Source organism: Podarcis raffonei, chromosome 17 (assembly GCF_027172205.1).
Source record: "Podarcis raffonei isolate rPodRaf1 chromosome 17, rPodRaf1.pri, whole genome shotgun sequence".
Taxonomy (NCBI): domain Eukaryota; kingdom Metazoa; phylum Chordata; class Lepidosauria; order Squamata; family Lacertidae; genus Podarcis; species Podarcis raffonei.
In genome coordinates this window covers 38,929,773-38,953,202 of record NC_070618.1, presented here as the reverse complement: position 1 = coordinate 38,953,202, position 23,430 = coordinate 38,929,773, and the positions used below count along the sequence as shown (strand labels likewise).

General features: G+C 47.5%; 2 protein-coding genes across 4 annotated transcripts; both read left to right on the top strand.

The window, feature by feature from the left end:
* Nucleotides 1-5,193: 5,193 nt before the first annotated feature.
* Nucleotides 5,194-14,667, top strand: NAA10 (N-alpha-acetyltransferase 10, NatA catalytic subunit). The gene is made up of 8 exons (XM_053370650.1): nt 5,194-5,368; nt 6,043-6,141; nt 7,441-7,499; nt 9,841-9,886; nt 10,469-10,584; nt 11,130-11,174; nt 12,702-12,786; nt 14,295-14,667. The coding sequence occupies exons 1-8, from the start codon at nt 5,348-5,350 to the stop codon at nt 14,544-14,546; spliced, it is 723 nt and encodes a 240-aa protein (XP_053226625.1). The 5' UTR covers nt 5,194-5,347; the 3' UTR covers nt 14,547-14,667.
* A 2,865-nt stretch (nt 14,668-17,532) lies between these two features.
* On the top strand, nt 17,533-21,859 carry NUDT16 (nudix hydrolase 16). Of its 3 annotated transcripts, none has more exons than XM_053370652.1 (3): nt 17,533-17,709; nt 19,703-19,975; nt 20,552-20,838. In XM_053370652.1, the coding sequence occupies exons 1-3, from the start codon at nt 17,569-17,571 to the stop codon at nt 20,735-20,737; spliced, it is 600 nt and encodes a 199-aa protein (XP_053226627.1). In that variant the 5' UTR covers nt 17,533-17,568; the 3' UTR covers nt 20,738-20,838. The 3 variants fall into 3 exon arrangements, with proteins under 3 accessions (XP_053226627.1, XP_053226629.1, XP_053226626.1); XM_053370654.1 differs by having other exon boundaries at nt 17,560-17,709; nt 19,703-19,991; nt 20,552-21,859; XM_053370651.1 differs by lacking the exon at nt 17,533-17,709 and adding an exon at nt 18,551-19,377 and having other exon boundaries at nt 19,703-19,991; nt 20,552-21,859.
* The last annotated feature ends 1,571 nt before the right edge of the window (nt 21,860-23,430 follow it).

The following is a 23,430-nucleotide window of genomic DNA, read 5'->3' as shown; positions in this document are numbered from 1 at the left end:
CACAATGGATGCCTGGAGAGAAGGGAGAGTGGGACCACGTGGCTGCTCTGCCAGTAAATTCCCCTCAGCTGCCACTTTTCTCCCCAGCCCACCCTGCCATGATGGTGAGGGACAGGGCAGTGTCTGAGGCTTTCCCTGTAGTGAGTTTGTTCTGCTCCAGACATCTAGGCTGTGATCCTGCAAGGCTTGCTGTAATCTTGTGCTTTGGGGTGTTCCGTGGGGCAGGAAGAACTGGCGGCTTTCCCAAAGTAAAGCTCAGGCTGCTAAGTGGCCTGAGAGGAGCTAGACTGTAGCCCATCTCGGATAAGAGGGCTAAAGCTTAAAAGCAAAGTGAAGCTTGTTTGCACCACTTTGGGAATCAACAAGACTCATTGGGACCCGCAGCATGTGATACAGTCAGCAGTCCTATTGAGCAACTTCCGATCTTAGTCCCAGGAGTATGACATGCAGATTTATCATCCTGGCCCTGCTTGAGTCTTCCAGCCCACTGTCTCTTTTTTTGGAAAGAAGAAATATGCAGACAACACATTTTTTAAATGCAGGCACTTTTAACCATATATGTAGTTGTTCCCTCCGCCATGATCAGTTTGACTGTGTGTACATTTTAAAAGTTATTTTGTCTAAATCTATATATTATCTCATTTACTGTATGAGTCTAAAAGCCACTGTCAGGATTAAGAGAAATGTGATGGTTAATATATCAAGTTTTGTTATGGGCGGTGCTTTTTTCTGGGGGGAAGCAGGGATACGCATAGCCCTAAACATTTTGTGAATCTAAGTTTGGCCTCCTTGAGGGGCAGTATTTCAATATGAGTAGGAAAATGAGAGTACCCCTAAACATTTTTTTTTAGAAAACAAGCACTGGTTATGGGTAACAGACTGCACTGTACTCAGGCCAGTTCCAGCCAAGTCCCATGAATGTTTCTTTGGAAGAAAGTCTTGGTGTGCATAGGATTCTAGGCTGATTCTGCATATATCAAGTCTAGCTGGTGCTGAGTTTGCTCCTATTTGGCAAAACAATGCTTTCCAAGTACAGTGGTACCTCCGGTTGCGGATGGGATGTGTTCCGGAGGTCCGGCCAGATACGAGGTTTTCACAACCAGAAAGACCGCGTCTGTGCACACATGCGCGGCGGTAGAGCCCTTCTGTGCATGCACAGAAGTGGTCTACTGCTACTGCGCGTGCAGCAAAAACCTGGAAATATACTTCTGGGTTTGCCGCTTACATATCCCGAAGTTTACATAACTGGAGGGATACATAAGCGGAGGAAGAACTGTATGTCTGTAGAGTGTTTCCCAAGTATGTCACATGCATTTTCTTGTAATTTTCATAAAATATAATACATAGACCTGTGTTATTATTCTGGTATTGCTGATGTGGGGAGAGAATTGATTTCTTAAGGACATGCAGTAAGCACATGGAAGAAGCAATATCTGAAAGGGGAGCCCTAACTCATAGCTTAGAAACTCTTGGCCACTATGCTATATGACCACCCTCTCTAATAAAAATCAGTTTTTCAAAAAGCAAATTCACAATTGTTGTTCTACCATCCATTGGTTGATTCCCCAAATAACATTATTGCACAAGCAATGAAATGAAGCTACAGGGTCCAACCACCCCCTCCTGAAAAAATAAGGACAGGGACATTCAAGAGATGAACTGTTTTGCAAGATTTCTGTACACATACCTCTTGAACTGCACTGAAGAGGAAATTTGCTTCAGCTGTGCTTGAATTTTGGAAGAATGACAGTTTGCAGATGTTTTCCGTGCATGCAGAGCAGGTCAGATGAGCACTGCAATGATCCCCAATGGAGACCATCCACTTTGATTCCCAGATAAACAATCATTTGCTATCCAGCAAATAATGGGTAAATTCAGGTAGTCCCATCATGACAAAGGCAAACCTCATCTACAGTCACCGCACACTCTCACTGAGCTCAGTTCATGGTACAAAACAAAGACCTGTGTGCCTGTACTTCTGCATAGCCTAACAGAGCCTAAGCTCTAAGGCTGCCATCTGCTGCCCTGGACAAGGACTTCATCCCCTCCAAAATCATCCTCAGAGAACCTCTGGACCTCTCTCCTTGGGTGGCGTCACCTGGCACCTTTCTTGCTAACTTTTATACAGCAAAGCCATTCTCACATACTTTCTGTTGGCTCTTAAGGTAGTTTTGCTGGCTGAAGCGCCTGCTTTGAACTTGGTACTTTGATTTATAGGATCCTCTCAGGAAAGCAGTCCATTTCAGGCTTCAAGGGCTAAAACCAGCATTTTAAACTGGGCCCAGGAGCAATCCAGACAGGGGCGTAGGGGGCAGGCCGCCCTGGGTGTCATCCCTGAGGGGGGGTGTGACAAAATCCCCCCTTGATGCCAATCTCTGTGTCAATCACCCCAATCATTACTCTCAAAATCTCAGTGCTAACTTAAAAAATAAAAGTACAGTGGTACCTCGGGTTAAGTACTTAATTCGTTCCGGAGGTCAGTTCTTAACCTGAAGCACCACTTTAGCTAATGGGGCCTCCTGCTGCTGCTGCGCCTCCGGAGCACGATTTCTGTTCTCATCCTGAAGCAAAGTTCTTAACCTGAAGCACTATTTCTGGGTTAGCGGAGTCTGTAACCTGAAGTGTCTGTAACCTGAAGCGTATGTAACCTGAGGTACCACTGTACTGAAAGGTCATCAGAATGTGTTGGTTTTCTTGGAACAGTCATATTGGAAGCCATTAAAAAAAGTCCTGATCACATACTCAAAATTTATTTTAATTTGTTTTACACTATACTAGTTTCAAACCACAATACACATATAAGACAATAATAATATACTGTAGTATGATATTGCTTTTTTTTTTTAGGGTGCACACACCCCTCAGAATACCAATCTTTCACCCTTCGAAATTTAGGAGATATTCCCTGAGAAAATTACACTTAATTTTAGTACACAGAGCAATCCCAAAGCCGCTTGGGCTCATCTTGGAAAACCTTTCCCAATAGTTATTTCACTTGCAAATCCTTCATATCCTGTGAATAGATAAACTTCTTGGAATAAGGCCTACCCTCTCTAAAAACAGGTCTGGTAAATATTTGTTAGGGGCAAAGCAGATCTGGCAAAAGAGCATCTTCTGTGTATCAATAGGTATTTACCATTTCAAAGGAATGGCCCAGACTAGCCAGGAGAGATAATCAGCAAAAATTATCAGGTATCTTGACACACAGGACACAAGCTACACTCTCATATTTCTGTTGCAGACCACCTCTTTCTGTGACACTTGTGTGATGCTTTTGGGTGGTCTTTGGCTATGAGGTTGTGCAATTTCTAAAGTCTTTAAAAGTTCTTAAACACTTTTTTCTGGGTCCTCACCTGCCTGCAAAGCGGACACAGGTGGGGACTCTTTTCTGATAGAAAAAATAAAGCTCTCCCTTGCTTTCCTTCTACAGGTTCCTGCCTACACTCATTTCCCCCTCACAATTAACTGTCTTAGGAGACGCTGAATCCTTTGATGCAGAGTTGGGCTGTAAAAGCCAACTCCAATTTTTCTATAATAAACACCCCCACACCTACAAAATATATGCATAACAAGATCTCCTACTTCGAACCGCCTCAGCTCTAGCTGCATCTGCATCCTCTTTGCCAAATCTCATATGAATTAAAGGCTGAGAAGGGCTGCCAAGTGGACAGGAGAAAATAAAACACCCCATCCTCACAGTGATGCCAAAGCATAAAAACAGCCTAGAACAGCTCACAACAGACACCTGGTAGGCAGAAGCCTGCAGGTGAAGATGCTCATGGTATGTGGAGCTCAGCATTATATCCTAGTTACTGGAGCCTGAACTGCTCTTAAAAAGGCACAGGCTGAAGGACCAGCACAAAACATACCCTGGCTATTTGGGCAGGCTCCTCCGAGCTCCACCACCTCCAAGCAACCCTGGGCCTTCCTATGCAAAAGTGTTTTCTGCACCTCTTTAAGAGCGGGCTGCTGATGCTGCTGTTTTTAGCTGTTCCTATTTTATCTGCAAGCTGCCTTGAGTCAGTGAGAGCTGGACCATCAAGAAGGCTGATCGCCGAAGAATTGATGCTTTTGAATTATGGTGCTGGAGGAGACTCTTGAGAGTCCCATGGACTGCAAGAAGATCCAACCTATCCATTCTGAAGGAAATCAGCCCTGAGTGCTCACTGGAAGGACAGATCGTGAAGCTGAGGCTCCAATACTTTGGCCACCTCATGAGAAGAGAAGACTCCCTGGAAAAGACCCTGATGCTGGGAAAGATGGAGGGCACAAGGAGAAGGGCTGACAGAGGACGAGATGGTGAGACAGTGTTCTCGAAGCTACCAGCATGAGGGAGGCAGTGGAAGATAGGAGTGCCTGGCGTGCTCTGGTCCAGGGGGCCACGAAGAGGCGGACACCACTAAACGGCTAAACAGCAGTTTTATCTGCAAGCCGCAGGGGAGGCTGAGGGGGGTTTGCCAAAGGCAGAGGCGTCACTGGAACCGAGAATTCCTGGCCAGGCAGGTGAAATGCGGACTACGAGCCAGCGCATTTCCCCCCAGGAAATTAATCTCATTTAATCTCTGTTTAGGGAAGCTTTTAATGTTTAATAGGTTGCTGTATTTTAGTGTTTTGTTGGAAGCTGCCGAGAGTGGCTGGGGAAACCCAGCCAGATGGGCGGGATATAAATTATTTATTATTATTATTATTATTATTATTATTATTATTATTATTATTCCACTACAGTACTATCTCCCCCCTCTACGAAACACTACGATCATTTTTTAATTTTTTTTCACCGGGTTTTAAAGTTTAGAGCGAATCCCCAGAAGCCCGAGTTTGTCTAAACTTCAACAGGCGTTCCTCCCTTCTCTTAGTTGCTTATTGGTCCCGCGACGTGTCACTCAACTCCGTCGTGATAAACGATTGACTTACCGGGCCATCAATTAGGGTTCCTCCGAGCGGGAAGGCGTCGCCCCGACAGTTCGTAAGCCCTCGAGGGGCGGGGATTAGCCTCACGTCTCCCTTAACTGGTCGCGGGCGGAAGAACCGAAACAGGCAGGATTCCGCGCATGTCCAAAGCAAGATGGAGGAAGCGGCATCGTAATTGGTCGGAGCGACTACTTTCTAGGCGCAGTCTGATTGGGTGCCGAGGAGGGCTTGGGCGGGACCGCGGGGCAAAGCTGTGCGCGGCGATTGGCTAAGCGGCTTCCCCCGCTTCTCTTCCCAGGCATTGGCTGCGGGGCGGAGATGGACGCGTGCTTTCCGGCGCCGCTCGGGGACCCGCCTCTGCTCCGGCTCTAGAGGGATCGGGGGCTCCGGCCGCGTCGGGGGCTGAAGGAAGAGCGTCGCCGCCGCCGCCGCCGCCATGAATATCCGGAATGCGAGGGTTCGAGTCCCGGGGTCTCCCGACGGGGGGGGGGGCGGCGCGGCGCTTGGGCTTCGGGGCCTGAGGCTAAAGGCCTTTCCTAGAATGAGATGGAAGGGCTCCCCCGAGGTCCTCGAGTCCAGCCCCTTCCACGCAGGAAGGACCGCTGAAGGATCCCCGGGGAGGGTCCCTCGCCAGCACCGGGCTTTGCGTGAACCAGGCAAAATCGCCCTTGCCGCGAGGATCGGGTGGAGCCTCCAGGGACAGGAGCAGCGCCCTGCTGGGCACCTGGGGGACGAGATGGGGCAGCCAGATGGGCCTTTGGCATTGGGAAGTATAGGCTGCACCAGACTGCTCTGCTAGACTGCTGCTGGAAATGGCTGCTGGTAGTCAGGTTGGCGGGTCAGGTTGATTTGGCAAGACAGGCCTTATTAAATCAGGGAGACTTGTTTCCAGTAGGTGAACAGCCAAGTGCTGCTGAGCATGAGGTACGGGAGAGAATAGCTGCCATGTCCTACTTTGTTAGTTTTCCAGATTCTTATCTCTTATTTCAAGATAAAGTGCCTCTGAATAAGGAGGTTCTATTTTGCTGTTACACTCAGCAAATGTCAGTCCCACTGGGGAGGGGAGGAGCTGTGAAGTGGGTGCATCTCTCTCTGCTCTGTTTTAGTTTTTCTTCCTTTTTTCTCCACCAGCCCGAGGACCTGATGAACATGCAACACTGCAATCTCCTTTGCTTGCCAGAGAACTATCAAATGAAATATTACTTCTATCATGGACTCTCCTGGCCCCAGGTAACTCTGTCTACATACTTGTGAGTATGCAGGTTTTTGTAGAATAATGGGCAACCTCAATCCTTCAAAGAGACCATGACTGCAAATCTCCTACTCCCTTTACCACCACCCTTCTCTCCACCTGCCACCCTCTCTCTCCCGCCCCTTGTATTGGCAACTGTGGTGCTAAGGTGACCCCTTCTGACCCAAGATCTCCTGGATCTCCTGCTGCCCTCCCACAGCCTTCGTCTGGGAGCTAGGCCTCTAGCTTCTGGGAGACGGCCATGGTGCCTCATAAGTGACAGGGCGAGTTTTACTAGCCTCTCCCAGCTTTAATTAGCAACACTTGAGATTTTGTTGACTCCTCAGGATCTTTTGGTTGCCCTTGGTGGTTTTGTAATGGACCTGGGCCTGTGGCTGAGGGAGCTAATCAGCACTTGTTACTCTGCCATGGCATTGCAGGTAGGGAGGTCTGTACTTCAAGCCCGCCATAAACACACCGGGTGGCCTGCCCAGGTTGCTCCCCAGACGGTGTCCCTGGGGCTGCAGTGGTTGTTCTTGGCTGTTCTCTTCCCACATAAAGTCAACTCTTAGCTTAGGTGTCGGTTACTTTCTGGGGATAGCACGTAAAGATGAAATTGTGCATAGACCAAACACACACTCCCTCCACCTCCGAACACTATCCCAAGGTGAGTGCAATAGTTGGTGGGATTGTCAACATTCAACACTCACTCCCTTTAAATTTTTTAAAGCTGAATTCATGCAAATTAAATGTGCATAAATTGCGAGTCAGCTGTATTTCCATCCTGACACCTGACACTTTCCTTCTCCAGCATATGCCTGTTACAGGTGGCAAGGAGAAGGACAACATGGAGGTAGTGATGAAATGACTAAGCCCAGTGCCTGCCGCTTTGGGGACTGACATACATATTCTCAACATTTCAGCCTGTTAAAGCGGCAACATATAAAAATGCTGACTTGTCTGACAGGGTTGTCATAAAGAAGAAGATAAAATTCTATGCCCTCCCCAACCAATTAAAAAATATATTTGAAGTGCTTTGATCACCCAAAACACTGATCTATAAATGCTAAGTGGTATTTAGGGATGGGGTCAAGCTTTGTGGTGGCTAGATGGATGGGATAATCCGTCTTTCCTTTGGCTTTGCCTGTGGAACAGGCTGCTCTTTGATCCTGCTTGGACAAGAGCCACGTTTCCTCTCAGGGCACTGCTGCCTTCTGCCATGCCTGTGGGTGGCTGTGCTGCTTCTTCCCCAAGAGAGCCCACTATGTCACTCTAACTGCCTCCTTTCTCTCCCCCAGCTCTCCTACATTGCTGAGGATGAGAATGGTAAGATTGTGGGCTACGTGCTGGCTAAAATGTGAGTAGAATCATTTATTTGCATGGCTTTGGTATGCCTTCTGTATCTCTTGCACTGCAGCTTCACAGGAGGCTCCAGCATATGCTAGCAAAACACATATTTTAAGGGGTATATGCCTAAATGCTGTTGGTGCAGACTCTCACTTCTTCTCCTTTGCTGACTAGTCCCAGCAGTTAGGGGAAGAGGAATTCAGTGGCATAAGGGTGGGCAGTGAAGCACTCTAAATTCCACTCTTGTGGATACCTTGAAGCTCCCCCAGGTGAAGATGCCTTGGCTCCAGGATGGCGACTGATACCTCCACCATCTGGCTGGCTGGTGCACAGCAGCATTTTTTTGTTGCTGCCACATTGTGGTGCGAGTCACCTGGCTTGCATTGTAGCTCTTCAGCAAAAGAGCAGAGTCTTCTGCTGCCACGAGCCAGATGACTTGTGCAGTAGCACAGCAGCAGAAGACTCAACATCTTTTGTAGAGTGTTATATACCACTGTACATCTTTTGTCTCTCTGGCTGGGGTCCTGCGACAAGCAGCTGCGCTGAGGTCAGATTGGATAGATATCACTGCTTTGAATGCATGAATGAATGCATGCAGCCATTTGATGTGTGGCTGCTATTGCAGCTACTAGGGAAAAATAAAAGTTATTTTAAGTTTATATTAGGAAATGGTGTCCGGCTACACAGTATTGTAAAATATCATGTTAACTAAAACAGATTTGAATGGATTTTACAGTATTTTTTTAAATTTAAGACTGATGTAGGATATTTGATAGGACCAGCAAGCAGGTAGTTCAGCTTTTTGTATATTTCTGATCTTGATGTTTGGACAGGAGTGGCTACTTTTGCTAAAGTTTCGCTGAAGTGTGTGGTATAATTTTATTTTGAAACTGGTATAGCTGAGACCTAAACCTAATGCTGAACTAAACCTAAACTTTTAGTAGTATTTCTTCTCTCTCATCCTGTTTAGTTCTGATTCAGACATTTATTTTAAATGATTTAATAACTGGCTTAGTTACTTTGAACTTATGCAGATACATTTTGTGCAGATTGATATTATCAACTATTATTTCTGCAAAGCAAGCCTGATTGGAGTGAATATAATGATGAGTCAAGTACTTAGCTAGAAAAGTACCCTTTGCAATTGCTCAATAAGAAATAAGGCGTCTCTTGCCTTCTTAAGTTTTCTGGTGTGGCTCCGTGACTGTGTTGACTCTTGGGGAAGAACCTTTAACTCGCATGGGGCAGAGGTGGTGGGGTGGGCATCCCAAGGGAAACCCCCTCATGCTCCCTAATTCCATTCAGCTGGCTCCTTCCTTCCTTCCCGGTGGGCTTCTGAGTGTGCCGGGAGTAGGCAGGCTAGTCCAGGCTCCCGCCTTTCTCCCAGTTCTGGGCAAGAAGGCTGGTCTTGGCACTGCCAGGTAGCTGCTGCAGAGCTTCCTCTGTCTGGTGCCTGCCTGGAACAACTGGTTTGGTGAGCTGCAAGCAGGCCAAGTGGCTTCTCATGTTCGCACTGCAACCTTGTGCCTCCCTTGGCTAACTAGTTGGTGTACAGGGATGAGACAGCATGGCCATGGCAATGACTTCAGGCTTTGCTTCTGTCCTCTGCCTCCCTTATTCTAAGCTTCCTGTAGCCATGTGTACCTTTGGAGCACATGCACATGGCTCCACCGAGGGGGCAGTCTGGTGGGGGCTGTCTGGACACCAGTCATCAGTGGTGGCTTGTGGGCCTTGGTAGATGCCCAACCAAGCTGGGCCACTGTAGTAAGGCAGTCTGAGCTAGGCTGACTGGTGAAGGCTTGGCATTCTTAATGTTCAAATAGCCATAAATATTATGGAAATACTTGTATGTTGACTTACAGTGCCACCACCCTAAAAAATGTTTGGTATCAGGCCTGGAAGAAGCTGCAAGAAAACACTTAATTGTCTGATAGCAGGACACAAAACTATATTCTTTGTGCAGTAAGTAGACCAAAGGAAGCTGCTTTTAGCTGTATTGGTAGTCGAAGGTGACACACAGTTGATTTGCTGAGGAAATGGCTGAAATGGTGAAAGTGCTCTTGTGAAAACTTTGGCAAGAAATCTGGGAAAAACAAAAGCTCCAGTGTGAGGTTCTGCATTCCACTTTAGCTATATTTCTGCCATTTATTTTCTTAGAGAGCAGGAGTTCTGCATATTTCTGCCAGGTTCCTTTCCTGTATTCTGAGGTGTGTGTTGTTATTGTTTTAGTAAAAATTGAAAAAGGAAGGAAGGAAGGAAGGAAGGGTACTATATTCCAGCTTAGCTCGTTACATTTGTGGGGTGTGCAAGATTGGAGCTGAACTGACACACACAGTTTCTTTTTTCTCCAGGGAAGAAGACCCTGATGATGTTCCCCATGGTCATATCACATCTTTGGTAATACTTTCAGTTTCTATTGTTACAGCCCCCTGGACATGTTTGACAATTGAGATGTAGCAAGTAGAGAGCAGTGGCTTGGAAGGCTGGCTGTCTCTCCTCTCAGCAGGACTCAGCTTTTTGTTAGGGACCCCCCCCCCCCGGCACTCAAGCTGTACGGATGATGAAATACAAGGGGCAGGAGGGTTGTGAGAACTGCTAGGGATCGTTTTGTGAGAGCTTGAGCAGTAATTCTGGAAGCAGAAGCCGGAGGACAGAATTATTTGGTTCCTTCCATTCAGGTCAATGCCCAGAAGAGCCAGCTGTGCCCCCCATGCCAGACGAAATAGTGGCCACATGAGGAAGCGGGTTGCCATTTTGTTTAAACTTCCTTTACTGTCAATTCACCGTGATCTACAGACACTTGTGTCCATCACTGGAATTTGTACCACTGCACCAAACAGATTTTTGGCATAACATTAGTGTGGGGCATCCCAGAACTTGTAAGTTCAGAAAGTGGCTTTGTGTGAGGGAAGGAGTGTCTTAAGGTAGAAAAGTTTATGGAATGCCTCTTCCTTCTGATGGCTTTTTGTCCTTCCCTAGGCGGTCAAGCGTTCCCACCGACGTCTTGGCCTGGCCCAAAAGCTGATGGACCAGGCTTCACGGGCCATGATTGAGAACTTCAACGCCAAGTATGTCTCCCTGCACGTACGCAAGAGGTGAGTCTCTCTCCTGCTCCCTGTTCATCTCCACTTATGTTTGCTTCCAAATAATGTGCTCTTCTTGTTACGCAATGGTTACTGTGGGCGTGATTCTAAGGGCAGGGTTGCCACATGCCTACCACCACCACTGTTCCAAACACTTCATGGTTATGCGCAGAGGAAGCACCTGCCCTCCTGTGGAACAGATGTGTGGTTGTCAAGCCAGTGCTGCTTCCTCTTGCCGCCCGTGTCAGAAGCAGCACCCAGTGGTTTTTGTCTTCCTTGCCTTGGATTCCTTATTCCTAGAGAGGAAGCACTGGCTTCCTGCCAAGCCCCGACTCCTGCCTTCTCTTGAACCCAAGTGAAATCACTCTCCGCAGAATCCCTTCCAAGGCTCTACCCCAGAGGTAGATGCAGATTGCAGTCACACTGTCCTGCTTGAGGGGGGGGGGAGGGAGGGAGGGACATGCAGGGTTCATTGACCTTCTTGCAGTCCCAGGTCTAGCCCCAAGTTCTCTGCTGTCTTGGTTTACCAAAACTACTTTTCTTCTCTTGCTTTGCAGTAACCGAGCAGCGCTGCACCTCTACTCCAACACTCTCAATTTCCAGTGAGTACCAAGAGGGCAAGTGGTCAGAGTGGATGTTTGGTCAGAGTGAGAAGGCGGTTTGGACCCCTGTGTGGTTGGCGGAGGTCACTGGGCAGCTTTGAGCAAGTCATTCTGTCTCAGCAGATCTTGCCTCACCAACTGGTGTGGCCAAGGCTCTCTTCTGAGCTCTGTGAAGCTCTTCCGCTGGCAGGTGTGTGAATGTTGGACCCAGCAAGTAACCTGAAGGCTCCAGGTTACTTGCTGGGTCCAACTCCAGGTGTTCCTCAAAGGTTCAGCTTGCTGTTAACTAGAGGAGGGAAATGCAAGGTTTGCTCCTCTCAGTTTCAGCTGTGTTTGTGGAAGGAGCAAAGGAAAGCCATGGAGAGTCAGACCATAGTTCATCTATCTCAGGACTGTCCACGTCAACCTTTTTCAGCCAATAGCCTGCATTTTCTTCTGCACATCCATCCAAGGGCCACATGCCTATGATAAGAGGGGCCAGAGGCAAAGTGGGTGGAGCAACAAATGTAAACATTACCTTTGCACCATAGGCTAGTTTCTGCACACATTCATGTCCCTCCTCCTGCTCCAAGCAAGCAACCAAGGGGTGTTGTCAGAGTTCAAGGACGCACCCCAGCCAGGCCAAAATGCTCACGGCAAGTGTGAAGCAGAGCCGGAGAGGGACAGTGGGTGTGACTCGGGAAGAGGTATAGCCTGGAGAGAGACCCCAGGTAGAGAAGGGCCTTTGGGGTGCATTTGGCACTTAGCCCTAAGTTGCACCTGCTTGGTTTCCGCCGTGTGGCTGTGGCTTCCCAGCCCTTCCTGGAGTTGCAAGTTATATGCAACATGTGCTCTGCCTCCGAGATGCAACTCCTCCGTGTGAACCTGAATGCACAGCTTCGGTTGCTGGAAATGGGGTTGAACGATGTTTAAAAACACATCTGATTAAAATAGTTGAATCTCCTTTAGGGAAATTGAACAAATTTCCAAGGCACCGGCGAAATCCCCGTGCTAGATATGAAAAGCAGGTTAGAAAATACATGGATCTTTGAAGGCTGGTGGGCGTGTTTTTATGATCCCATGAAGGTTTTTCATCCCCATTCTAACATGCAAATCTTCTCAAAGTCTTATTACCTAAGCATTTATTCTGAGGACAGGAGATGCATTCTTAGATTCATCTGCCATTCATCTCCAGCCAGTTGCCAGCCGTGGGATGGTGGGAGCCCAATCTATATCGTGCTTTTTATTTTTTTAAGTGTTCAAAGCACTTCATGTGCACTCTCTTGATAATATTTACAACAACCCTGTGAGGTAGGCCAGTATTGTTATCCTTATATTACAGGTCGGGGGTCTGAGGCTGAGAGAATAGTGCCCTGCCTCCAGCTGCCTAGTGAATTCATGGCTGAGGAGATTTGAACTGGGACTTCCCAGCTTGCACACCTGCCTCTCCTGCATTAAGACCAACTGTGAGCGTGCTTGGGGCAGGCTTCTGGGACTTGACTGTGGTGGTTTTTCCAGTGAGGCCAGCATGCTTGCTCTTCCCACTAGGATCAGTGAAGTGGAGCCCAAATACTACGCCGATGGGGAAGATGCGTACGCCATGAAGCGCGACTTGACACAGATGGCGGAGGAGGTGAGCACGACCCTGCTAGTGCCCTCAGTGCTGGAGTGTGCAAGTCTTTGATACTCCATCTCCGAGGCTGCTGCTCCACTAACTGCCCTTAAAAGGCAGTTCAGATTCTTTCACTGGTGTGGATGTTGGGACCCAGCCTGTCTCCTAGCTGTACATCCATTGCATCAAAAGTGACCCACGTAAGCAAGGTGCTTGATGGCTGAATTCCAAACTACCTGGAGACAGACAAGGCAGCCTGCAAGAGGAAGTTGGAACCTCCGGCTGCCTTTCTTCATACCTTCTCAACCTGTAAAGCTGAGGGTGAGATGGCGAGTAAAGCAAAACCTAGGCTGTTAAGAAGAGGGAGAATAGGGAATAGGGTGGCAAGGCTCCCCCTCCCCTGTCTGATGCCCTGTAACTTTGTTTTGCCTATCGGCCCCTTAATGTTATCAAGCACTTCTCTCTAGAGTTTAATTTCCCCCTGCTCTTTATTTTAAAGATGCGTAGGGAGTGAGGGAAAATCACCCAATACATATACAACATGATAACATCAGACGGGTTTGAATGCAGGTATCCTGTGAATCAGCTGTGTTTGGCTGATCCAAGATGCTCATTTTTTGACATTTGGATGAAGGGACGTACCTGGCATGTCTTTCCCCTTCCTCCATTGAGGCCATTTTCGTGCACATCTTTTACTAATTAATTTCACTGGTCTTCCTTTTTCATTTCTGTTGCACAGATGTGTTTTTTTAGACTGTGCACCATATTTAGCATCTAGAAAAATGGAGCATTTGCTTTGAATCTCTTGGCATATTCCATTGCTGAGGGGCCTGCTGTCAGTTATTATTGTGTGGTAAGATGATGTTTGTATATTTTTGTGATGAGCAACACAGCTCTTGGTCCCACGCACTTGTTTAATTCCTTTTTAAAAAAGTAAGTGTGCCCACACCTATTTTGGGATGCTGTGTGTTCCTCCTCTGCTGATGTTCACCTACGCAAGAGTTCTCAACCAGATATACTGAGACAGACAAGTGGAAAACTGCAGCAAAGCTAACCTCTGCTTGCAGTTCCCCTCCGTTTTGCCAGGTTATTGTTTGTATCTTTCAAGTTCTTTGGCGGGTGTGTGCCCCCCTCTCCCCTGTGCTGGGGTGCTCATGTAGCCAGACGGAAAGGGTGGAGGAGTTCAGTATCAATAACTGTATACATACATACTCGCATGTTGGGCTGATGGGGTTTCATGCTACTTGGGTTGACGAGGGTCTCACGGGAGTTTTCTGGATGTACTTGGCAGGATGTTCGAAATGTGAACAGCGGCAAGCAACATCGAAAACATTTCCTCCCATAGCTGCTTTGCAGATTTTGAGGCTCCTTTTTTGGGAAGGTGGGGGGTGTGTCTCACATGACTGGGCTGTCTCCTGGAAAGAATGCGCAAGACCTTTGTAGTTCAGCCAAGGGTTTTGTGGATGAAAACTGCTTATCTTCCCAACACACACACATTCCAGCTAAAACGAGCCCCTGTTCCCTCACAGCTGCGGAGGCAGGTGGACCTGAAAGAGAAGAGCAAGCACTCTGTCCTGGGCTCCATTGAGAACAAGAGTGGGGACCACAAGGCCAACCACGTTGGCGAATGCTGCCGGGATGAGAAGTGCCCTGGGACCGTGGTGGGCACTGGGCCTGGGGCTGAAGACAGCGGCGACAGCAAAGATGTCAGTGAGGTCAGCGAGGCCACAGAGAGCACAGATGTCAAGGACAGCTCAGAGGCCTCTGACTCGGCCTCCTAGCAAGGGCTTTCGCCAGGCCACTCACTGTCCAGCCCTTGAAGGATCTGTGTCTTTGCTTGCAGGTGTAAGGTACCTATGGGGGGTTTGGAAATAAAAGTTTATGGAACCAGAGGGGTGCGTGTGCTGGCATGGTTTGTGTGTCCTTTCAGTGAAGCTTGCATAGAGAGGGAGCATGGAGGAGGCCCACAGCTCCTCTGCGTTTAGCCTAGTTATTCAGCCCATCTCCTGTCCTCTGGATTTCAGTTACTTACGTGGTTCTGCACAACTTACTCTAGGTTTGCCCCCTCTTTTCTGAGAGACACCAACCTTTCAATTTCCAGTGGAAGTGGGAGAAAGGTGGTGAATCACATTTTAGGGTAACACTTTTTATCTGTTGGTTATTGCTATGCCACTTCTGGGTTAGCAATGTCAGCGTCTGACATCTTCCCTCATTTGGCGTGGTGCAGTCGTGGTACACTTCTGGGGGGGGGGGGACGGGACGATGCAACACCAACCCCACACAGCCCCTTTGGCAGAAGGCCTGCAGAGAGTGCACACAGTGCCCTTCTGGGTTCAAGGACCCATAGAGGAAAAGACTGGACAAAGCACCCCAACTGGCCAGAACATGCAGCAGAGCGAGTGAGAGGTATCTACTAGTAACATGAACCTCTAGTAGCTAAAAGGGACAAGATTGGGAAGCAGGGGGAAGGTGAAAGATCAATTTACCTTTTGCATGCTGGGGGAGGGAGGGCTTCCAGTGAGCAGTGACATGTATCATAGGGCATTTGTACCTCCCCCCCAACTTGAAAGCCCACTCAAAGATGCTCGGAGCATAGGGGCTTCAAGGGAAGACTTTCCTTGTGTCTGGAGTTTGAGTCCAGGTACAGCCTCATATTAGAGAAGAGGGAGAGGACACCCCCTCCCCAAATCCACCTAAACTAATTGGGAGGACTTCTGTATAGACCAACAGTCTTGGTTCCTCCATTAGCCAACCAGACCTTGTAGCCATCATGGAGAGGCAATCTTTTTCTAATGTGCTAAGTTTTTGCACAGTACACAGGGAATTATGGAGGGAAGTACTTGAAAGTATGACCCTCATTTACAGTCTGTAGTGGTTTGACTGTAGGCTAACTGCCATTTAATTCTGCAGAATGTGCAACTGTTCTGATTTTGAAGCCGTGGTTTCCAAACAGCAGCTTCAGGGAGCCCCTCTCCATGTGGACTTGTCCACTGCTCAGCAACCTCTGTATGTTGCAGAGGATCCTGGGAGATGCTCTGGGCACATTCTCAATCCATGCGGTATCCTGCCCAGGACCACTGGACCATGCCATTGCTCTGTGTGAATGGAGAATGTGTCCTGACTCCTGGGTCACACCCAGTACCTTAAATCCCTGAAGAATGTAGTGTTAGGCAAGCAGTCCTCCAGGGAAGCTCATCCATCATTGAGAGCTCCCTTATAAGGGGCCAACGAGCTCAAGTTCGAAAATGGCAGCCTACAGGGGTACCTCGGGTTAAGAACTTAATTCATTCTGGAGGTCCATTCTTAACCTGAAACTGTTCTTAACCTGAAGGACCACTTTAGTTAATGGGGCTTGCCGCTGCGCTGCTGGAGCACGATTTCTGTTCTCATCCTGAAGCAAAGTTCTTAACTTGGGGTACTATTTCTGGGTTAGCAGAGTCTGTAACCTGAAGCGTATGTAACCCAAGGTACCACTGTATATCCTGCCCATCGGGCTGGGTTTCCCCAGCCACTCTTGACTACAGGGTGGCCTGGAGGGCAGGCAGCAGTCCAGATACAGCAGCTATTGGCACATCACCAAATAAAGGGGCATAAGACAGATTTACATAAAATTTGTATCAGCTACTATATAGATGCAAATTTCTTAAAAGCAGTGCTATAATTTAAATAGAAATACAAGATGTTGCAACGTGTGGGGGGGGGGGGGAGACTGCCCTGTGTACCTGCTCAATGTGTCTTTCACTGATTTCCATCATTATTATTTATTAAATTTGTATACCGCCCTTCATCCGTATATCTAAAGGTGGTGCACAACATAAAAATGCAAGATAAAAAAACCTAAAAACGCAACGAAAACAAACCACTAACCCCCCTCGCCTCAGGCTTGGGACTGGATAACCCTTCAAACATGACTTCTCCAGCCACACTGCTGGGGTTCCTAGGGGAGCTTGGACGGCGCAGGTCTCGGTCTGGCACAACAAAGTGCTTCTTTTTTTCTTCAAATTTTAAAATTAATTTTCCAAAAATTTAAAACAAACAAACATCCCGTTTAAATCTTGGTAACATTATTAAGTGGCTTCCTCAAATCCCCTTGGTTGAGTTTCATTATATATCATTTTAATAGTTTTCCAAAATCAATTTTCTCAAAAAATTCACTTGATCACTTAACATCTTTCGTTCTTTCTAATTTAGCTTTAAACATCTTAAATCTTATCCTTACATATTTAAATGCTAAGCCTATCTAACATTTGCAAGCTTTTCCAATTAAATTATCTTGACATATTTAGCTAAAATAGTCTTTAAATTTCTTCCATTCTTCCTGGTACTCCTCCTCCTCCTGGTCGCGGACTCTTCCAGTCAGGTTGGCCAGCTCTGAAAAATCCATCATCTTCATCTGCAAATCTTCCACTGTTGGTACTAACAAAGTGCTTCTTGGCGTGAGTTCGGCCTCGACCCTTAAGCGATCCTGAGCGCGCACTTTTGCTTTGCGCATTTAAAGCAATGAGGCGGGGGCGCAGACCAGAGGGGCTCGTCCTAGCAAGGAGGAGAGGAAAGGCGACGGGCTCCTGCGTCGCCTCGCAAGGTTTCGCAGGAGCGCGGCCACCGCCGCCCAATTGCGTGAACTGCGCCGCCCAACCTCGCGCGCCTCCACGGTTTCCTCCTCCGGAGCCTCTGATTGGCCGCCAGGAAAGTTCGGTGCGCGCTGATTGGAGGCGCGGTGCCTCTGATCTGTATTCTTCTGTTTCCTCTCGGCGGTGGCGCAGCTGGTGGGAATCGGAAGCCGAGGGGCTCTAAGTTAGGGCGATGGGCGAGTCCCGGGCTCTGAGCAGGGCCGAAGCGCTGCAGCTGGCGCCGCCCGACTGGCAGCACGCTTGCCATGCCCTCCTCTACGCGCCTTGCCCCGGACGCCTCTTCGGGAAGTTCCCGCTGCGTTTCGCGGCGCTGGTGAGAAATGAGCCGGGGGGCGGGGGGCGGGACAGGTGGAGATCTGCCGGTTAGCAGGAAGAGTAAGCCCCCCGCGAATTAAAAAAAATGGGCATTTGCAGACCACGCTTGGCTTGCTCAAAGCTCCGCAGTCCCGCGACCCGTTTTTAATGTCAGGGCTGCTTGCCTTGAACGGAAATCCAGTGTCCCTGGATGTTGCCTTTCGTTCACGGGCTGCTTTGGAAGGGAGGGCGGGATAGAAATTAAATCGTGAATGTTTCCAGCGGGTGACTGGCCTATTTTTCAGAGGAACAGCGTTGTAAATCTGTTGCAGCAGGAAGCGACGAAGAGGCTTGAAGACTAACACATTTATTGTGCCACGACAGATTTGTTAGACTTTAGCGTGGCCATAGTTCTGGTTTACAATGGCTTATGGCCGCAAGCAATATTTACTGAGGCTGCAGTTTGAGGCAGGCATGATTCAATCACTGCTGCACTTAGGTAATTTTAGATTCCGGACTTAACGGTCTTCCGTCCCTGCTTCTTAGATGGCAGCGTGTACAGTGGTACCTCGGGTTACATACGCTTCAGGTTACAGACACTGCTTACCCAGAAATAGTACCTCGGGTTAAGAACTTTGCTTCAGGATAAGAACAGAAATCGTGCTCCGGCGGCGCAGTGGCAGCAGGAGCCCCCATTAGCTAAAGTGGTGCTTCAGGTTAAGAACAGTTTCAGGTTAAGAACAGACCTCCAGAACAAATTAAGTACTCAACCCGAGGTACCACTGTATTATTTAACTTAAACCTGTGGTAAGCCAGTCCTGTTGCTTTTGACGGCCTCCCTGCTCCTTAAGCTGAGCCTTGGACCTTTGCTTCCAGGCCTCATGGTCCCACAGGACTGGATGCTCACCTGTTAAAAAAACCACACCACTAAGAATAGTGACCTGGCAGGGGAAATGACTAGCCTAGCCTAGCCTTCTTTTTGATAGCTCCCCCCCCCCCCCAGTTTAGCAACTTGGTGATAATTACCGGTAAGCTTTAGGGGGCAAAAGTTATGTGCCAGAAGGTGTGATTTTGAGGCATGTATTTTAGAAATTAAACAGTGCTGTCTCAGAACTCCTGGTATAAACACTGGGATTGATTTTGATGAGTTTGAAGTAGGTGGGGAGGTGGACTGTTCTCTTAAGACAGATGAGCCATCAACAAAACGATGGTTATTGTCTGTTGAGAAGAAACCAGGTTGTGCTTGAACTCTGTAAACCTGTGGGCTGCATTAGGGATCCAAGTGAGATCAGCAGGAAGAACTAACAGTTGCCAATAATTTCCTGTCTCAGCCTTTTCTAACAAGGACATAAAGCAGGACACGAGGGCAGCCCCTCAAGAGCACTTCTGTGTCAAAGGGAAGGGCAAGCAATCCCCTTGCCAAAAGGGGGGCAAGACATAGAATCATAGGGACCCTGAGGATCATCTAGTCCAACCCTCTGCAATGCAGGAATAGGCACCTGTCCCATGTAATGGAGAAGAAAGGCAAAGAGTGTGGAGTTAGTTGATTCACCTTTGTAACAAATGACCTTCGCTGGAGCACACCAGTAAATAAGAGGGCAGGAGAAGACCAGTTCCAACAATTTCGGTGAGCAGGGATGTTGAAAGCCTTCTGCAAAAGGCGAAACTGTACTGGAGAAATTTGCAGGTGATGATGAACAGGAGACCCAGAAATTGAAAAAAGTGAAGGTTAAGTGTTACTGAATGGCAGATGAAACGGGGTATGTTTTAGAGCTATCTTAGGGCAGTTCCAGACAACCTACCTCACAGGGTTGTTGTAAGGATAAAATGAGGGTGTGGAGGATGATGCATGCAAACTTGAGCTCCTTGGAGGAAAGATGAGCTATAAATGCAGTAATTAAATAATAAGGGCAGGATCCCAAATCCAACCCACCATTTCACAAATCCAAAGTCATATCCAGTGTTGCTGCTTTAAGAGACCCAAAGCCCTGCTTTCTCTGTTCCCTTTGCAGATGCAGATGCGGTTCGATGGGCGCCTGGGGTTTCCCGGTGGATTTGTGGACCCGCAGGATGTGTCTCTGGAGGAGGGTCTGAACAGGGAGCTGCATGAAGAGTTGGGCCCTGGCGCTGCCTCCCTGCGCGTGGCTGAGGACCACTACTTGAGCTCCCATGTGCCCGAGGGGCCACGGCGAGTGGTGACGCACTTCTACGCCAAGCAGCTTAGCCTGGAGGAGCTCCGGGCCCTAGAAGACAGGGCCACGCAGGCCAAAGAACACGGCTTAGAGGTGTGGGAAATACAGGGTAGGGTGCGGCTGCTCTTGTCTGGTTTGGGGACTGCCACACACTGGGCTGCTGTATGTATCCTGCATTGAGTATTATGAACTTCTGGGCCAAGATAATGCCAGTTTCCCCCCAGAATCGGCTGAATTCTGCAGCTTGCCTGAATTACATGAATTAAGAAGAATTATGATGATTTTCTTAATTTGAACAATTTTCTCATCTATTTCCCCCAGTTTTGCATAATTTATTCTGGCCTTAATAGTCATGGAGTGGAAGAAAGAGCCATTCAGGGAGCTGAAGCCTCATCTCTGATCACTCAGGACCTTCTTTGGTTCCTGAGATTTGACCAGGTTTTGCCCCAAAATATTTGGAAGCCACGGGGGCTAGAAACTGATGTTGTTATTTAAAGGAAGTTGAAATCTTCTGGGAGCTAAATTGTGTGCCCAAATATGATATTCTGTCCTCTTGCTGAACTCACATACTCCTGGTTGCTTCATGGGGGGGGGGGGAGAAGAGAAGGAGAGGAGGGAAGGGTTCAGAAGGGCATTTTTTACCTGATTTCCCTTCCTCTGTGGCTTCAGGTGATGGGGCTCATCCGTGTCCCCCTCTATACCCTGCGCGATGGCGTTGGGGGGCTCCCAGCTTTCCTCAGCAACACTTTCATTGGCAATTCCCGGGAGCAGCTGATTCACGCCCTGGATACTCTTCAGCTCGTGCCAAGAGAGCAACTTCAGAAGGCAGTTACCATGACTCAGAAGAGACCTTGAGTGTCATTGGTTGTGGCTGCCGTGTTCCAGCCTCTGACGGTTCTGTAACTGAATTCCCCCATGAACTTTGGACTCTTGAATGGAGCGGATGTAGCAGAGAAATCCAAGAATGTGGGAAGAGAGTGGCAATGGACCTTTCCCTCCCTCTACCCAAGGTGAATGGCTCAGTTCTGGTGAATCTAGCCCTGAAAAGGATTTAAGCGTCCAGATGCCTGTTTAAAATATTGAAGATGGTAGGCAAGGGTTAAGAGAGTGAACCATCTGATCTTCTATGTGTGTAGATATATAAGACACACACACATGGTTTCTTGCACTTGGAGAATGGCACTACAAATAACACACTGACTCATCTGTGGTTTCTATTTTTCCATCTGTAATTTCAAACCTTCTGTCTCTGAGTTCCAGTATTTTTATATCATGGAAGTCGGGGTTTACCTCCCCACAAAAGCCCATTGCACACCCCTATTGGTGTATTATTACTTTATCATTTCACAGCTGGAGTCTGCCTTTCTAATCTTTCACTAGTGCTTGAAGAATGGCTTAAGACATTTTGTGGCTCTTGACTCCTATAATATTTTTTATTAGCTCATATGGAAGTGGTAAATGGCCACTAGAGACAGTCATTATGTGTCTCCCTCCCACTGGTTTCTCTTTTTCCAATTTTGATGATGTGCTGACATGGGTGTAAGAATTGTCAATTAAAGACTAGGAAGCTACCATCATTCAGTTCATCAGCAAATAAATAGTTGCATAATTGGTTTTGCTGTATATGGGCCTTGGAAACACAAACTTCTCTGCTTGGAACAAATTATGCACACTTCATGGCACCAGTGTGATTTACTTTTTGTTAAATCTCTGGTTACAGAATTCAGAATACCTTGTTGAGGACTGGGAGTGGAGTGGAAAAGGAATGGAAGAGCACATAGAAATAAGTGCTGTATGTATCCCATAATAATATCCATGCATCCATATGGCAGTGGGACAGAACTCAGCCTCTGGAAGGTCTCTGCTATCACTTGTTTTTAGAAACAAGTTTGTAAATCTTGTACTGATGAGAAGGGGCTTACAAGTTTTCTTTTTTAAAAAAATATTTTTTATTAAAGATTTTCTTGGTTTACAAAAGTGCCTTGTCTCTTTTTTCAGGCTGTACAGTCTTTTCTACAGATCAGCTACATTTGTTATGAGACATTAGTGTTGAGTACAGTATAAGGCCAGGAAGAAGATGGGGGGAGAGGAGGGGTGGTGGTGAAATTTCTATTTTTTTACAGTGTACATGTGGGGTTTTGTGTCAGCGTCAACTGGGTAGGTTCTCTTTCTATTTGCTTATTACATTTCCTTGGTAGTGAGAGGGATTGGGGGAGCCCAGGGTGTGGATGGTTGTCTGTGGTTGTCTGCAGTGAGGTTTGTTTGCATTTGTGAAGTGGGGGGGGGGGTTTGTTGGGTCAAGTAAGCCAGATTGATTTGTATGCTGTTGGTGGTATTCTTCTTGTCATCTTGTTGGGCTGTGTATGAGATAAAGGGAAGCCATACCGGGGTGAAAGAGTCCTCTTCTATTTGTCCCCATGTCAGTTTGTCTGTCGGTTAGCTTTTCTCGTAAGGCTGTTTCCCATTTGGTACCAGTGGTCCATGTTTACTCCTGAGAGGTCTCTCCAGTGTCTGGCTATGAGGCTTCAGGCTGCTGAGAGTAGGTGGGTTATAAGCTCTGTATAATGTGAGTGGACATTATTATCTTGGAAGATGTTCGGTAGGGCCGGTTCAAATACCTGTTTAGTTATTTTCCATATCTCTTGTAGGACTGATGTCCAGAAGGGTTGTATTTTGGGGCATTCCCACCACATGTGGAGGCATGTGCCTGTGGAAGTGCAGCCTCTCCAACATTTGGGTGAGGTTCCTGGGCATATCAGTGCCTGTTTCCTTGGTGTTAGGTACCATCTGTTGGTGAGTTTGAGTGAGTTCCCATCTTTTGGCTGAGATGGATTTAAAGGGATGTTTAGATCACATTCTAGTAGGTTTGAAAGTTTTCTGAGTAGTTTTTGGTGAACAGGTGAAGAGGCAGGTGAAGAGGCAAGAAGAATTTCCTGGTGGTCAGATTGCTTGGCCTTTTCCCATGAATAAGTTAAACACAATCTTAAAATTGCATAAATGGTGAGACCTCTCTAAATTAAATTGTGCAGAATTGTATTGGTATAGGGTCATTTTTTAAAAATGGCACAACATCTCTTAGGATTTTCTGTAAACTCTGTCTTATTGTCAACTTCTCTGCAGTTTTGAGAGCTCGAAAAGAGTTGTGCAATTGTACCCTAACCCAAATTCTAAATTAGCATCTCATTTCAATCTGTTCTCCACTGAAATCCCCATTAGTCGGGAGTCAGGACTATAATGGGCCTTAAGTAGATAGGAGGTTCTGACCACATCATGTGTGTCTGCTTATTTTCAATTAGCAACCCAGAATCTTTGTAGCAAATTATTGACTGCGTGCAGGTTGGGTCACTAAGCACCTTTAAGGGCAAATACTGTTGAAAGGGTCTGCCTAATCAGCCACTTCACGTGGCAATCATGTTTCACCTGGCTGCACGCGTGTCACACTGGTGTTCGCTGTGTCCCCAGACATGGAGTGGGCATGCTGCCAATGGTGGCTCTGGCCATGGCTGGCCCAAAACATTTTGGCCCTTGACGTGAACCATGAAATGGTG

What these genes read in the sequence shown, in the direction of transcription:
- NAA10 (XM_053370650.1), top strand. Translation starts at nt 5,348, where the DNA reads ATGAATATCCGGAATGCGAGG. An exon ending in TGAATATCCGGAATGCGAGG is followed by an intron (nt 5,369 to 6,042) that starts GTTCGAGTCCCG and finishes TTTCTCCACCAG; the next exon opens with CCCGAGGACCTGATGAACAT. An exon ending in TCCCTGCACGTACGCAAGAG is followed by an intron (nt 10,585 to 11,129) that starts GTGAGTCTCTCT and finishes CTTGCTTTGCAG; the next exon opens with TAACCGAGCAGCGCTGCACC.
- NUDT16 (XM_053370654.1), top strand. Translation starts at nt 17,569, where the DNA reads ATGGGCGAGTCCCGGGCTCTGAGCAGGGCCGAAGCGCTGCAGCTGGCG. An exon ending in CGCTGCGTTTCGCGGCGCTG is followed by an intron (nt 17,710 to 19,702) that starts GTGAGAAATGAG and finishes TTCCCTTTGCAG; the next exon opens with ATGCAGATGCGGTTCGATGG. An exon ending in AGAGGTGTGGGAAATACAGG is followed by an intron (nt 19,992 to 20,551) that starts GTAGGGTGCGGC and finishes CTGTGGCTTCAG; the next exon opens with GTGATGGGGCTCATCCGTGT.